This window comes from Mastomys coucha, unplaced genomic scaffold, assembly GCF_008632895.1.
Source record: "Mastomys coucha isolate ucsf_1 unplaced genomic scaffold, UCSF_Mcou_1 pScaffold14, whole genome shotgun sequence".
Taxonomy (NCBI): domain Eukaryota; kingdom Metazoa; phylum Chordata; class Mammalia; order Rodentia; family Muridae; genus Mastomys; species Mastomys coucha.
The window spans coordinates 28,424,135-28,439,551 of NW_022196896.1; the positions used below are offsets into that span (position 1 = coordinate 28,424,135).

At 41.8% G+C, this 15,417-nt stretch overlaps 1 protein-coding gene across 1 annotated transcript in view; it reads left to right on the top strand.

Moving 5' to 3' along the window:
- Ca8 (carbonic anhydrase 8) overlaps positions 1-15,417 on the top strand; it is a 96,499-nt gene that overhangs the window by 9,527 nt on the left and 71,555 nt on the right. The window contains exon 3 of the mRNA XM_031366678.1: positions 9,697-9,821. Within this exon, the coding sequence (XP_031222538.1) occupies positions 9,697-9,821 (125 nt within the window). The remainder of the gene's footprint in view (positions 1-9,696; positions 9,822-15,417) is intronic.

Below are 15,417 nucleotides of genomic sequence, written 5' to 3' on the forward strand. Positions count from 1 at the left end.
GATGCCTGGCTGCACTGGGGATGCCTGGCTGCACTGGGGATGCCTGGCTACACTGGGGATGCCTGGCTGCACTGCGGATGCCTGGCTGCTGCTGAGGTCAGATCCTTTTGCTTTGTCTCCTTTGTGGCCAACACACTCAAAATAAGTGTTCAGTTCAGATGAACTGTGAAGGAATTCTCCTCCAAGCACAGCTTTTGAATTACACGGTAAATCTGTTTTCAGCAAAGGACTATGAGGCTTAGACAGGTTTAGGTACATGTTTGTTCATCAAGTTGTCACACAACCCTCAAATTTTGTAGAACATTCCTTTAGGGGCTCTGTCTGTGTCTCTAAAGCATCATGACAAGGCCCATTAAAGAACAGCTGAGAAATGGGCACAGTAGCAATGACATCAACTCGTTGCAGATTCTCCTCCCGGCTTTGTCACTCTGAGGAAATGAAGCATTTCAGAAGAGACGTCCGAAGGCTGTTTCCACTGTAATTTCATTGGAGTTGGTGTCACTCCCCTAAGGAGTCTTCCAGGCACTATCCACACATCACTCTCCAGAGCTTAGTGCATGGTTACATAGGAAAGGTACTCACTGGCTTGACTGCCTTCTTAATAAACACTGTCTTTTGTAGAAAGTGGGTGTAGTATCTTCAGATGGGATCCAACAGTGACAATTCATCTTGATGTATGAACAGGCTATCTTGAGGGATGCATAAGCAGTTCCTTTACTTTGGCATCTCAAACTAGATTCAGAGTTTTGCCTTTTTAATGGCTTTGCGTAGCCACCCGGTATTAGTATGGTTTACTTTGGAGTTGTTAACCAACAGCAAAAGTGAAAAGTACACAGACCCTGACACCGGACAAAGCCACCGCTTTGCTATCTCTTCCTGAGGATCAGTCTGGGATAGTGCCTTCCTCCCATGTGTTCACATACCCTCACAGCGTTTGTGGTGCATGAGGATCCTGTTGCTTCATTGTAATTTAATGGAATACAATTAACTGCAGCTAATAAAACTGCCACAGTCGCCAAGAGTGGCTTGGCTGTGTTTGATGTTTGATCCTCATTATTGAGATGAATTCAATTTCAACCTAAATGGATGTGAGATCCATGAAGCCAGGAATTCTATCTGTTTTGTAAAATCATTGTATTCTATGTATTTTATACACTGCCTGCCTGGTATCTTGTAACAGATGATAAAGAATATTTGTAAATGCTTCCCTTCGATTCTGAGTATCTTCCTGTCAACACATGGGACTGTGCAGCTTGTGTTTCTAACATGCTTAAAAACAGAAGCTCTGGAGCTGGAGAGAGTGGTCTGTGGATAAGAGTACTTACTGTGTCTGAAGACCTGAGGCACCCATGGTAGAAAATTACATATGCATGAGCAAGCATGTGTGTGTGTGTTCTTGAATACATGAATAAAACCTTCTCAGTCCATATAATGTACATGAGTATCTGATATATGTGATCTTAGGGTAGAACACCAGGAAGGCTCTTCCCTGGAGGAGACCATTTTCCCTACTCTCAGCGTTCCTCAGTTCTTTGTCTAGGTCCAAAGACCCACAGGCTTTCTCCCTTCCATGGTAGCCTGTCCATTGCTGTCATCCTTATTCAGGTCTTGTTTACATAATCCTGTTGATGAAGTTTCATGGGTGTAGCCTCTCTGACATTTTTAGGAGACATGATCTCAAAGAAAACTTCTTCTGGTTCTTACAATTGTTCTGTCCTGTTTTCTACAACAACCCTTGAGATGAGGAACATTTGTATCTGTTGGGTACACCTTCCAGCTCTTGTTCTCTGCATTTTGATTATTTGTGGTTTTTAGTAATGACCTCTGTCTGTTGTAAAGAACAGTTACGTTAATGAGGACTGAGAACTACATGGATCTGCGGTCTAAGAATAAAAACATAGTTAGAAGATACTCTGTTTCAGTCAAGTGGTAGTTGTAGGTTCTCCTCCAAGATCTAGGACCACACCTGGCCTTGGTAGCTGACTAGATTTCCAGTTCCAGGCATGATTTCTCTCTTGTTTGGTGGTTCTTAAGATTAGGTAGAGAGCTGTTGGTTACTGCCAAAGTATGTATGCCACTATTGCACCCCTAAGGTCATTGTGCCATGTTGGTCATTGTTGGGCTTCATAATCATTGTAGTTGGGTAGGATTATTGGTTGATTCTCTCCCTTGGAAGCTTGCATTGTGCCTTTTGGTACCATGAAGACTAGCCCTTCAGTTCAAATGTATCTCAGGTCCTCTGGATCCTATGTCCAGAGTATTTGGTATTCTCAGCCCTGGGGAACCAACCAAGGGCAACAATAATAGTCCATGTTTTGGGAGTCTCTTGGACAAACCTGACTCACAGGGGGTTCTGATGCTTGGTGTTGAGGCTTTTGTTAGTCTGTGGCTCTTGGGGGGATCATTGTCTGTTCAGATGGGAAGATTTTATTTATCCTGTATATTTATGCATATGTACAAGTTTATGTTTATTACATGTAATTTTAGGTAAATGTTAACAGCATGATTTCTTTTTATTCTTACTGTTATTTTACTCTCTTCTCCCATTCTTTATTTATTTCCATTCTTTTCCCCGGTTAAAATCCTCCTCCATTCCCCTCCCCACCACTTTCAAATGATCTGTACCCTACTATTCTCCTACCTCCACAATGGTCCCCCTTTACTATCCTAGTTTCTGCAGTGACTCCTGGTTACTTATTCACATTAGAAGATTTGGAGCAGATGGCTGTAGAGCCAATGGCTGTAGTTATATTTATCATGTTCATGTCCTTGGCTTTGTCGAGGTTGACATGTCTGCCTTGTGCTAGCACTGTCCTGTTTTTCTTACAATGACTCTCTAATCTGTCATGAGATCTGGAATGGTAATCCCCCTAGCACTGCTCACTTAGCTCAGGATTATTTTGATTATCTGCGGTCTTTTGGGATTCCATAAAAGTTTTAGGATAGTTTCTTATATTTCTGTGAAGAATGAAACAGGAATTTTTGATTAAGATTGCACTGAATATGTAGATGGCTTTTGGTAGAATAGTCATTTTTACAGCGTTACTTCTACCAGTCCATGAGTATGGGCATCTTTCCATTTTCTAGTGTCTTTATCTCTTTCTTCTGAGATTTAAGGTTTTCATTGTAGAGGCATTTGACATCCTTATTTAAGTTTATCTCTATATATGTTCTTTTCTTTGAGGCTGTTGTGCCTGTACAGGAGTGCATTCATGACCCTTTTCTCTGGATATTTGTTGTTTATCTGAAGAAAAGCTATTCATTTTTGTAAGTTGATTCTCTCTCCTGACACAGAACATAATAATAATTTGTAAGACTCTCAGTATTGGTCATTTTTGTCTTACAGTTTTGAAAGGTAGATTTCCTTTTGTTTATTGAGATCCATGTCAAAACCAGTTGTATCACCCTTTCCCATAAGAAACAGCATACTGCTCCTTCAAGTGTGTATTCATATGTATCTTATAGTGGGGATTTAGGCAAATAGTTTAATTCCTTTTCTTTTTTTAATTGGATATTTTATTTGTTTACTTTTCTAATGTTATGCCCTTTCCCAGTTTCCCCTCTGCAAGCCTCCTATCCCATCCCCTCTTACCCTGCTTCTATGAAGGTGCTCCCCCACCCACCTACCCACTCCTGCCTCACCACCCTAGCATTCCTCTACACCGGGGCATCAAGCCTTCACAGGACCAAGGGCCTCCCCTCCCATTGATGCCAGATAAAGCCCCTTCAGCTCCTTCAGTCCTTCCTATAACTCCTCCATTGGGGCCCCTGTACTCAGTCCGATGGTTGGCTTCGAGCATCCACATCTGTATTGGTCAGGATCTAGCAGAGCCTCTCAGGGGACAGCTGTATCAGGCTCCTGTCAGCAAGCACTTCTTGGCATCAGCAATAGTGTATGGGTTTGGTGTCTGCATGTGGGATGGATTCCCAAGTGGGGCAGTCTCTGAATGGCCTTTCCTTCAGTCTCTGTTCCACTCTTTGTCCCTGTATCTCCATTAGACAGGAGCAATTCTGGGTTAAAATTTTGGAGATGGGTGGGTGGCCCCATCTCTCAACTGGGGGGGGGGGCGTCATGCCTAACCTCTGGATATGGTCTTGACAGGTTTTCCCTCCCCTTTGTGGGGTATTTTAGCTAATGCCATCACTGTGGGTCCTAGGAACCTCTTGCTTTCCTGGGATCTGGGACTTTCTGGTTGCTAACCCCAGTTCCCAGTCCCACATTGCTACACAACTCTGTTCAATTTCTTGACCTTCTTTACATCTCCTCCATCTTCTCCCATATGTTGGAGCATCTTCTGAGTATATATGCCCAGTAGTAGTATAGCTGGGTCCTCAGATAGTACTATGTCAGTTTTCTGAGGAACCTCCAGACTGATTCCCAGAGTGGTTGTACCAGCTTGCAATCCCACCAGCAGTGGAGGAGTGTTCCTCTTTCTCCACATCCTCACCAGCATCTGCTGTCACCTGAAATTTTATCCTAGCCATTCTGACTGGTGTGAGGTGGAATCTCAGGGTTGTTTTGATTTGCATTTCCCTGATGACTAAGGATGTTGAACATTTCTTTAGGTGCTTCTCAGCCATTCGAGTTTCCTCAGTGAGAATTCTCTGTTTAGCTCTGTTCCTGATTTTTTTTGATAAGGTTATTTGATTCTCTGGAGTCTCTAGTCTATTAGTCTACGTCTTTTTATTGGGGGAAATGAGTCCACTGATGTTAAGAGATATTAAGGAATAGTGATTGTTGCTTCCTAAAATCTTTGTCATTAGAGGTGGAATTATCTTTGTATGGCTATTTTTGGGGGGTTGTTGAAAGAAGATTACTTTCTTGCTTTTTCTAGGGTGTAGTTTCCCTCCTTATGTTGAAGTTTTCCATCTATTATGCTTTATAGAGCTGAATTTGTGGGAAGATATTGTGCAAATTTCATTTTGTCATGAAATATCTTGTTTTCTCCATCTATGGTAATTGTGAAGTTTTTTGGGTATAGTAGCCTGGGCTGGCATTTGTGTTCTCTTAGGGTCTGTATGACATCTGCCCAGGATCTTCTAGCTTTCATAGTCTCTGGTGAGAAGTTGATGTAATTCTGATAGGCCTGCCTTTATATGTTACTTGACCTTTTTCCTTTACTGCTTTTAAAATTCTTCCTTTGTTTAGTGCATTTGTTGTTTTGATTATTACATGATGGGAGGAATTTCTTTTCTGGCCCAGTCTATTTGGAGTTCTGTAGGCTTCTTGTATATTCATGGGCATCTTTTTCTTTAGGGTAGGGAAATTTTGTTCTATAATTTGTTGAAGATATTTACTGGCCCTTTAAGTTGGGAATCTTTGTTCTTTACCTGTTATCCATAGGTTTGGTCTTCTCATTGTGTTCTGGATTTCCTGGATGGTTTGGGTTAGGAGCTTTTTGCTTTTTGCATTTTCTTTGACTGTTGTGTCAATGTTTTCTAAGGTGTCTTCTGCCTCTGAGATTCTCTCTTCTATCTCTTGTTTTCTGTTGGTGATGCTTGCATCTATGACTCCTGATGTCTTTCCTAGGTTTTTTTTTTTTTTTTTTTTAATCTCCAGGTTGTCTCCCTTTGTGATCTCTTAATTGTTTCTATTTCCCTTTTTAGATCCTGGATGGTTTTGTTTAATTCCTTCACCTGTTTGGTTGTGTTTTCCTGTAGTTCTTTAAGGGATTTTTGTGTTTCCTCTTTAAGGGCTTCTAGCTGTTTACCTGTGTTCTCTTGTACTTCTTTAAGGGAGTTATTTATGTCCTTCTTAAAGTCCTCTATTATCATCATGAGATGTGATTTTACATCAGAGTCTTGTTTTTCTGATGTTTTGTGGTATCCAGGGCTTGCTGTGGTGGGGGAACTGTGTTCTGATGATGGCAAGTAGCATTCGTTTCTGTGGCGTTAGCTGGTCTTTCTGTTTTTGACTGTGAGTTGTCCTTCTTGTAAGCCTGGGTGTCAGTACTCCTGGGAGATCAGTTCTCTCTGGGTGGAATTTGGGTATAGAGAACTGTGGCACAGGGCCAGCTCTGAGGTGCAGATTGAAACTGGAACGATCCTGTCCCCTGCTGTTCCTTGGTTTTTGTGTTCTTATGGCTCTGGAGTGGTCCCTCTTAGGCCAGAAACATGAGCAGAAGTGATGGCCTTACCTGTGTTCTAAGGCATGTCAGCATTTCTGGGAAATCAGTTCTCTTTTTACGGGATTTGGGTATGGAGAGCTGTGGCACAGGGTCAGCTCAAGGCGCTGATAGAAACTAGAAGGATCTTAACTCCCTTTCTTATTTGTGTATGCCTAATTTTATGATACACCTCTTTCTTTTCTGTTGTAACATGGAGCTCAGCTTCTCCCAAGAAAATTAATTTTATTGCCTCCATTTAAAAATGGTGAGTTCTAGAATTTGCCGTTAAGGCTGAAGTCAGGTCCATGCTGTGCATGGTAGTGGTAGGGAGGCAGTGTGTTCTTCAGAGGATGCTAGCTGAGGTGCTGTGTGAGGAGATTCTCCTTTTCCTTCTCTGATTTGGGTTGCAGGGTACAGAGTGTAGAAATCTGATCTCCTTCCTTGCTCTTCTCAAGGTGGAGTTTAGACAGTCAGTGGAAAGGACCATGTGGTCGTGAACTATTCAGAATCTGTGGTACCTTTTTGAAATAAATAATCGTAAACGTCTATCATGGGTATATACAGAACAGAAAGTTAGAGCGTGTCTTCACAGAATTCTGAGAATCTGTAAACCTTTTTGAATCGTGCATTTAGATTGGTTTTGTTTGCCTTTTGGAAAATCTGATAGAATTTAGTTGTCTAAGAAGAACCTAGAGTTTAGAAATCTAGGCTTAGAATCTATATTTTTTTTATTTCATTCTCATAGACGTCTAATTTAAGTCTCTTTCCCTAACTAATCCCCATAATGGCTGAAGCTCTAGCTCCAGGCTCTGTCCTGAACTTGCTAGATGGGTGACTGTGGCTGACTATGCTTTATCCCTGAAGCCCACCTTTCCCTCAGTCCATAAAGATGAGAACACTAACCCTGGGAATTTGTTGTGGTAGAAGGTAGAGGTTGTTGGATTCCTGTGCCATAGTCTTAATCATATGGCCACCCCTTCTGTGTTCGTGCACACACGCACAGACACACACACACACACACACACACACACACACACACACATGTGAAAGAGAGAGAGAGAGAGAGAGAGAGAGAGAGAGAGAGAGAGAGAGAGAGAGAGAGAGAGATGCTTCATGGGGCTTATTCACTTCTACTTACAGAGCGATTAACCTGGATGTTCTTTTTTCTCCCAAGTTGGTAGAAAGATGACAACCAACCTTGTAAGATACTTTCCAGGACATCATGATGTGTGAGACGCCTTTATCTTGCCTCTATTTCCTTGTTTTTTTTCTTTAACATTTAAGGACTTTGTATTTTTATGGTATTTCTAAATAATTGCATCCAAACAGAGGAACCATCATCATCCCACACACTCTCTAAGAATGTGTTAGAAATCTTTGCTGAACAAAATTAAACATACTAGACATGGGATTTTAGAATTAGGTTATATTTACTTTATTTAATGTCTAATAAAACAGGATTGACTTCAAACATTGACTGTTTCCTTTGGTAAGAATTATGTTTCAACTTTTCCCCTACTATACTATTTTACTCCTGGGTTCTTAATGTTTTTCCAATTAATACAATGAGCTCTTATGAATTGTGTTGCAATGGTATATATGCTGCATTGTAGGACATTTTTAAACTGCATATTTTTTGTAACTTGATGCCCTTCAGGCATGAACAAACAGTCATTCATTTCTTTCTTTCTTTTATTTTTTTTCGTGCCTCTATTTTCTGCCATGTTCTTTCCTCTCGTTCTCTTTCTAATTGACATTTTCTTGGCTGTAGGGCACACGGACTGACATAAAGCCAGTTAGAACTGGTTATTAGCTACGAATCAACCAACCAACAGACAGTGCTGCGCGAGTTCACTTTCTTATCTCTTGGAGGAGCTGAGGATGGTGACTTAGCTGATCCCAGAGAGATAAGCATCAGGCTCCCATGTGGACAGTGGGCTTGTTTGCTGACCCTTTGATCCCAGAGAGATAAGCATCAGGCCCCCCTGATCCCAGAGAGATAAGCATCAGGCCCCCCTGATCCCAGAGAGATAAGCATCAGGCTCCCATGTGGACTGTGGGCTGTTGGCTGACCCTTTGTCTAGGGTATCGGGGAGGAAAGTTATCAGCTATTTGTGTAAAAGAACCTAAAATTCTTAACTGATACTGTTTTTGAATTAGAAGCTGCTAGAGGGAAACAAAAGTCTGGGATCAATCTTTGTTTCTATTGAAATCGGCCATTGCTTTATAATACACTTCATTTAAATTTACAAATGCTCTCTCTAGGGGCTGTTAAAGAAAATACATAAGAAATTGCTGAAGTTCAGATTTTCATGAAGATGCATTTCCCACCAAACTTCAATGTTTCCTTCTTTGAGACAGAGTTCTAGATCATATTCAGAAATGAGCACTAGTTGGACTGGTGCTAATATTTTGAACGTTGTTACTATTTGATTACAATTTTATCCAAGAATAGTCAGGGCAGTATATGTGATATGTTGAGTGGTCATTGGTTTTTAAAACTCTGATTTAATAATAGACTTATTTTTTTTTTATCTTAAGTTTTAATTTTTTAAAAATTATTTTTGATTTTTCGAGACAGAGTTTCTTAGGACAGGGTTTTTCTGTTGTAGCCCTGGCTGTCCTAGAGCTCATTCTGTAGACCAGACTAGCCTTAAACTCACAGAGATCTGCCTGCCTCTGCCTCCTGAGAGGATTAAAGGCCTGTGCTGTGCCACTGTGCATTTATTTTTACTTTGTGTGTGTGTGTGTTCCACATGTGTGTGAGTGTTGAGGACGCCAGACAAGGGTATTGGATCCCTGGAGCTGGAGTTACAAAAGGTTGTGAGCTGCCCCAGGAGGGTGCTTAAACCCGAGAAGCTCTACAAGAGCAGCAACTCTTCACCACTGAGCCACCTCTTCAGCCCCTGCTGGTTGCATGAATATTCATTCTCCTTGGGTATTTTATCAGCTTATACCTGTTCTCTGATTGAAATTAAACTAATTCCAGCGGATGACCCCAAGATGTTGCTTAGTTCATTGATAGGCATTACAGCAAGTGTCTGGCTTGCATGGGCCTCTGACCATATTTGTGTGTCTTGATCAGCATAAAAGTCACAGTAGTGTGTGTGTTGGAACTAGGCAGATGGCTCATTGGTTAAGAGGCAACACTACTCTTGCCGAAGACTCAAATTTATTTCCCAGCACCCACATTAGGTAGCTAGCAACTGTCTATAACTCTAGTTCTAGGGGATCTGACACCCTTTTCGTGCATCATGAGCACCTGCACATAATTTAAAATACATATCTTTAAAAAGAGTCTCAGGAGGGATTTATTACCTTGTCTATTCCTGGAGTATAAAACAAGAACACTTCAAATACGCATATCACTACCTTGGTCTTATCTGCATGGCAAGCGTAAGAATCTAAGTGAAAACTGGACAGTTGATATTTGCCTCAGTTGTAATATGTTTCTCATTTTGACTTTGCAGATTCAGTCTTTAGAGTCCAGGAGCTTTTTGGCCCAACAACAACAGCACAATCACAATCACAACATCTCTTGTGTGTACAGCTGGGCACAGCATTCAGCAGCGTCATTTTCTCTTTTCAGTTTTGTCAGGAGGACCTCTGCCTCAGGGACAGGAGTTTGAACTGTATGAAGTTAGATTTCACTGGGGAAGAGAAAACCAGCGTGGTTCTGAGCACACGGTCAATTTCAAAGCCTTTCCTATGGAGGTAAGAATAAGACTTGTAAAAATCTCATACCTTAGTAAAGAACTCAGCAAGTTACGGAAGATCTCTATTCTGAAGGAATATGTGCAACTCTTGAATTTTATATTTGTGCTAAGACAAAAGAGTACCTAGTAGATGTCAGGTTAGGATGGCTAATGGGCCACTACCTGCCTACTTCCTGGGCTCAGAGTGTACAGGGGGCACAGGCCACAGAATGATCAGCATTTATGCTGTCTCAGGTCATAGAGAACATGTGTGTGTGTGTGTGTGTGTGTGTGTGTTACCCCTGAAGTAATCCCTATAACACTTCTTTATTCGTGAATTCATATAAATTCATATAAATTCCTTAACACACAGTTGTCATATCTCCTATTTTTTTTTTTTCTGGGATCCTTGCCTCGGTGGAATTCTTCATCCCCTTTCTAATCTTCCATTGGACTTGATAGGTTTCCTGTCACGTGCTCATCCCATGAATTGGCACTTGTTGAGTCCACTGATTTCTTTGGCTCCAATAGTTTGAAGACAAAGTCTCCTCTTCATTCCTCTGATGACTCTTATCATCACAAACTTCCAGGTTCATCACAAATGTCACGAAGTTGATGGGATGCTCCTATTGGTACAGGACTTGTTGTATTTAATTCCACAAGCAATCTCAGTTCTCCTCAATAAGTAGATGTTCACTAGTATCTAAGAGCTTCCCTTCCTTCCTCCTTTCTGTCCTCACTCCCAGTCCTGTGGTTTTAATTAATCTGTAGGCCTTACACCGTAACTATATCAGACCTTGACTTCACATCCATGTAGAGTCATGTAGATGGTCCTTTGCCTAATGGATTTTCCGTTTTGGATATCTGGTAGACATTAGAGAGTAAAGATTACCTAAGACCTTTGTGAATAAGAACTGTTTTGAGATTTGCTGCAATACTAGGCTTCTTTCTCTGTCCTCCACACTTTGGATGTCCTTCATATTAAGTATGAGCTTATTGCAAGAAAGAAGCCACGTGTAGATCTGCCTCCATGACTAGAAATCACTAATGTGTAATCTACGTCTTACGTGGACTGGACAGGATTACACTGGAATATTTTTCAGTATTATCTTATTCATTATTTTAAAATTGCCTCAGATGCTCTAGCTATTCATTTCATTCAAAAGAAACGCAAGCTTTAAAAGTGAAATGTGAAACGCTTCAAGGATGGAAGAAAGACCCAAACAACAACGTATTGACGAGTGGATGAGGTGTGACCCGGGAGTTCAGGAAGAGAAGGTGGCACCAAGTTTCTGTTGAGGAAGCTTCCATGGATTTCTTTGCTCTTTGTTTTTTGCTTTGCCCTCCCCCATCCCCTGGGCATAGAGATACCCTCTCATTTCTGCTGCCTTATACAGCCTGTCATGTTACCCCTGGTTCCTGACCTGAGTGTACCTGAGAAAGAAGACTGTACGTCACACAACAGCAAAGAGGAAGGAAGAGGAACCATTTTGTTCTAGTCATTCTCAAAGGCGGAGGTCCTGGCTGAGATTGGCATCATGGGGCAGTGAGAAGCATTCAGGGGATCCTGAGGCTCTCCTCACACAGTCCAGCTGTGCAGAAGTTTTGCTATTTTCGAGTCAGCGGTCATCTGGGCCTTAAGATGAGATTTCTGACCTAAGGTTCAGGCAGGTTTATCCACTTGGTGTTTTAACTGATTCATTCCTTTAAGTGCAGGCAATGGTTTATTTTGAGTAAAGATTAAATTCTGGCAGTGAGCCTTTGCTTCTGTAGAGATATTTATGCTGGGGATAATGGAATTACTAGCTTCATTCTTTCCAATGTCGTTAAAGGGTGGTATTTGTATTCTTTGTTATCCCAGATTATCCTTGGTGCAGTCCCAGGGGAAATACTGACATTAGTCATCTGTCGTTTGCTTGGACTGATTGCATTGGTGTGTAAGTGCTGCGGCTTCACAGGGTTTAGAGGAGGATCTCTGCATTGTAGTTCTTAAAACTGAAGGATACGGGGGTTGGGGGGCTAGCTCCATGCTTCAAAGCACCTACTGATCTCCCAGAGGACCCATGTTCTGTTCCCAAGCATCCATTTCTGGTGGCTTTCAACTACTTAACACTGTAGCACCAGTTTCCTGAGACTTCCATGGGCACTGCTTTCACATGTAGTCAGTAGGTTCTAATAAGGCTGGACGGATATAGCTTCTTTCCAGGGATTCTCATTTCTACACACTTTGTGTTCTGCTTCTGGCCTCCATGGAGCATTGTGTTCTGGCCACCCTGAAATAGCCCAACAGCCATCTGTCTGATTCTTGGTAAATCGCTACCAGTGTTTTCACAGGAAGAGCTACCCTCACAACCCGAGAGGACGCGGTTGTGATTTTTATGCTGGGCCAATTAAAAATAAAATCAATCAGGAAACCCAGCATGTGGCCAAGGCTTAGTTTTTCCTCAATTAGAATACCACTCACCTTCTGCCCATCATTTGAGAGAGGAACTTTAATTGTTGAATTTAGGGAATATATGGTCTCAGAATAACTCATGGATCTGAATAAACTGGGCAGGTTAAATGCTTCTTTCTTTGAATCCGTCCAGGCTTATTGCTGCTAGACCATAAGCCTCCTCTCCTACAAGCATACCTTATAGGACTGTCCATAAATACTCTCCCTGGGTGGTTCTTATGTCTTGATTTCCAAAGCTGTCATGATATATAATGTTGAAGAATTAAAAGATCCCTCTCTCTTGCTAACTGTGGAGTTATTTTTGCATCTACTATTTTTGATTAAAAATATTTATTTTTAATGACTTTTTGCCCTGAGATAGAACATGCTTAATAGTATTCCTTATGTCACTATTAAACATTAACTAATGTCAGAATTAATGTTAGTATTAATGTTGTAAAAATGTAAATGAAAACATAAAAACTTAGCCAGGCAGTGGTGGCACACGCCTTTAATCCCAGCACTTGGGAGGCAGAGGCAGGTGGATTTCTGAGTTCGAGGCCAGCCTGGTCTACAGAGTGAGTTCCAGGACAGTCAGGGCTACACAGAGAAACCCTGTCTCAAAAAACCAAAAAAAAAAAAAAAGATAAAAACTTTAGTGGAAAATAGGGACGTGCAGTTTTATAACTGTGAACCCAAAAGACTATACTAAGTATGAGTCAAAGATACGTCAAGTATCAAAGACAGATTTAACCATGTGATAGTCAAGAAACTTTATCAAGAGGTTTTATGAACGAAGCAAAAGACAGACACAGCCTGAAGGAAAAGGAGATAGTGAACTACATGTGACACATTGTGTTTCCTTATGGTTCTTGTGAGGCCCTCTTAACCCGCAGTGGCAGGCAAATGAATGAGTCAGCATGTCACTCAAGGAACTGCTGCTGTCTGAAGAATCCTCACTTTAGAATGGGGAAGAGTGAAATATTAATGTTGAGAAGATAAGGCCTCTTAGGCATTATTTCTGCCCCTCTCACCTCTTCTTCCCTATGGATCTCTTTACCATACTTAATGGCTTCTTGTTTTATTTTATTATCTGTTGTGCTTACCCCCGGCCATCTGTGTGACTCTGGGTTTAGAACTATCCATTGGCCAGTGGGCTCACTAGGAGGAGTGTTATGGGGGAGGGGCACTGATTCTGCACATACCAGCACCCTGAGCTGGAAGGCTTTGGTTTAAGAATGCCTTTTGCAGCAGGCCGGTGGGTCCTGGAACTCACTCTGTAGACCAGGCTGGCCTCGAACGCAGAAATCGGCCTATCTCTGCCTCCCAAGTGCTGGGATTAAAGGCGTGCACCACCACAGCCTGGTGCAGGTCCTTGTCTTTATTTAGGTTATATTTAAGAAGCTGCTCTTCTTGCTTTGTGTACTCTGAGTGGGCTAAGTGATGAATGAGCTGAAAACCAGCTGTTTGTGGGATGCTGAGGTTAGTGAGAAAGAAGATTATTCTGCAGAGCAGGGGCCCTTACTTCTCAAGCATCCTGGCCCTCCTGCCCCCTTCACTGAGGCATGTGCCAGCTCTGCTCCTGTCTTACGTTCCCCCTTTCTCTTCAGGGGAGTGAGGTGTCTACCATGAATTGCAGCCTTGGTACAAATGACCTGGTCCTTATAGTCAGTGCTTCCAGGTAGTTTTTTTATTTCCCTGAAGACGAAAAAAAAGACACTTCTATCCTGAGATAGGCCAGGAGAGAGCATCAGATCTCATTCTGGATGATTGTGAGCCACCATGTGGTTGCTGGGATTTGAACTCATGACCTCTGAAAGAGCAGTCGGTGCTCTTAAATACTGAGCCATCTCACCAGCCCCAAGACACACTTCTTTTTCATCATTTCTTGACTGCTCTGAAGAGATCCCTGGAAGAGCTTGCCTGGTTAGCAGAAGAACTATGAGTGAGCTATTTTTGTTCCAGGAGCTGCTTACAGAGAGCTTAAGGCCTGTGAATCTTTTCTAAGAGGGATGTCCACTGACTTTCAAGGAAATATAGTATGGGTACTTTATGGCAGGATATGGTAAGAATTAGATGTAGAGACTTAATAGTTAAAGCATTCCAGATTTAAAAGGTACCTTTGAAACTAGCTGTCCACATGCCTGTTTAATACAGGGCAAACCTCTGAGGGTTTGGAAGGGTCTAGTATGACCTAGTATTTGTTGGAAACACAATGTATAGTCTTGATAAAGCATAAAGGCTGGCTAAATAGTTCACGCAAGGGAAGGGTGTCCTCCTAAATGCTGTTCTTGCTAATGTATCCGATGGACACACAGTAGAGGAGTCATTCATGATACCTGACCCTGCAGCCATCTTAAATACAGAGGTGATGGGGAATGGGTTGGGGCTTGTGCCACTTAGAGCAGACAATGAAACCAAGATCCCAGCGTATTAGTGAAGGTGAAGGGGTGTGGCCTGGAGAAGGGCAGAACATCTGTGTGCATCGAGAACACTGTACTTAATGGATAACCTGGCTCTGCCTACTTTGCACCTCCTAGGTCTGAAGAGGGAGGCAGCTAGATTAAGGGTCACAGTTCTCAGAAATACCTAAGAATCAATGTCTGCTTCAAGGAGAGCCTTCTCCACAAGCCAGTTCTTGTGAGGAAGTCAACAAATTTGGGGTGTTCTTTGCACATGTAGTTGTAGTTAAGCAACCACATGGATTGTGGTTGCTTTGGGGGTGAACAGTTGCCATTCAGAGGAATTAAGACTGCTGCTAAGAGAAACTCTGCAATTTGAATGAATAGTTAGCTTCGCTGGTTGGTTTTATTATTTCCAGTAAAGTCTCATCTTTATTATTTTTCAATGAGGAAGAATATCTTGTCTCCAACTATAATTATTGTTTCGTATTCTGGTGTTCTCCATGGGGCTCGTACTTTGAGCCTCCTGGCTAAACTGACCACTGGCCTCTCCAGTGGTCACAGTTGTAGAAACTCTATCTTAGCAACTAACAAAAACATTTTATGTTTCTTTAATTCTACCAAGCACTTGCCTTTTTACTCCAAGTAAATAATGGTCTCTGCTTTAATCCAGCATGTTTATTATATTTTTGTGTGTGCAGAAACCTATCAGATTACTGACTAGAAGATAAAGTTACGGTGTTGAGCAAATAGAAAGGTTCTGCACTGTGTGTGGGTGG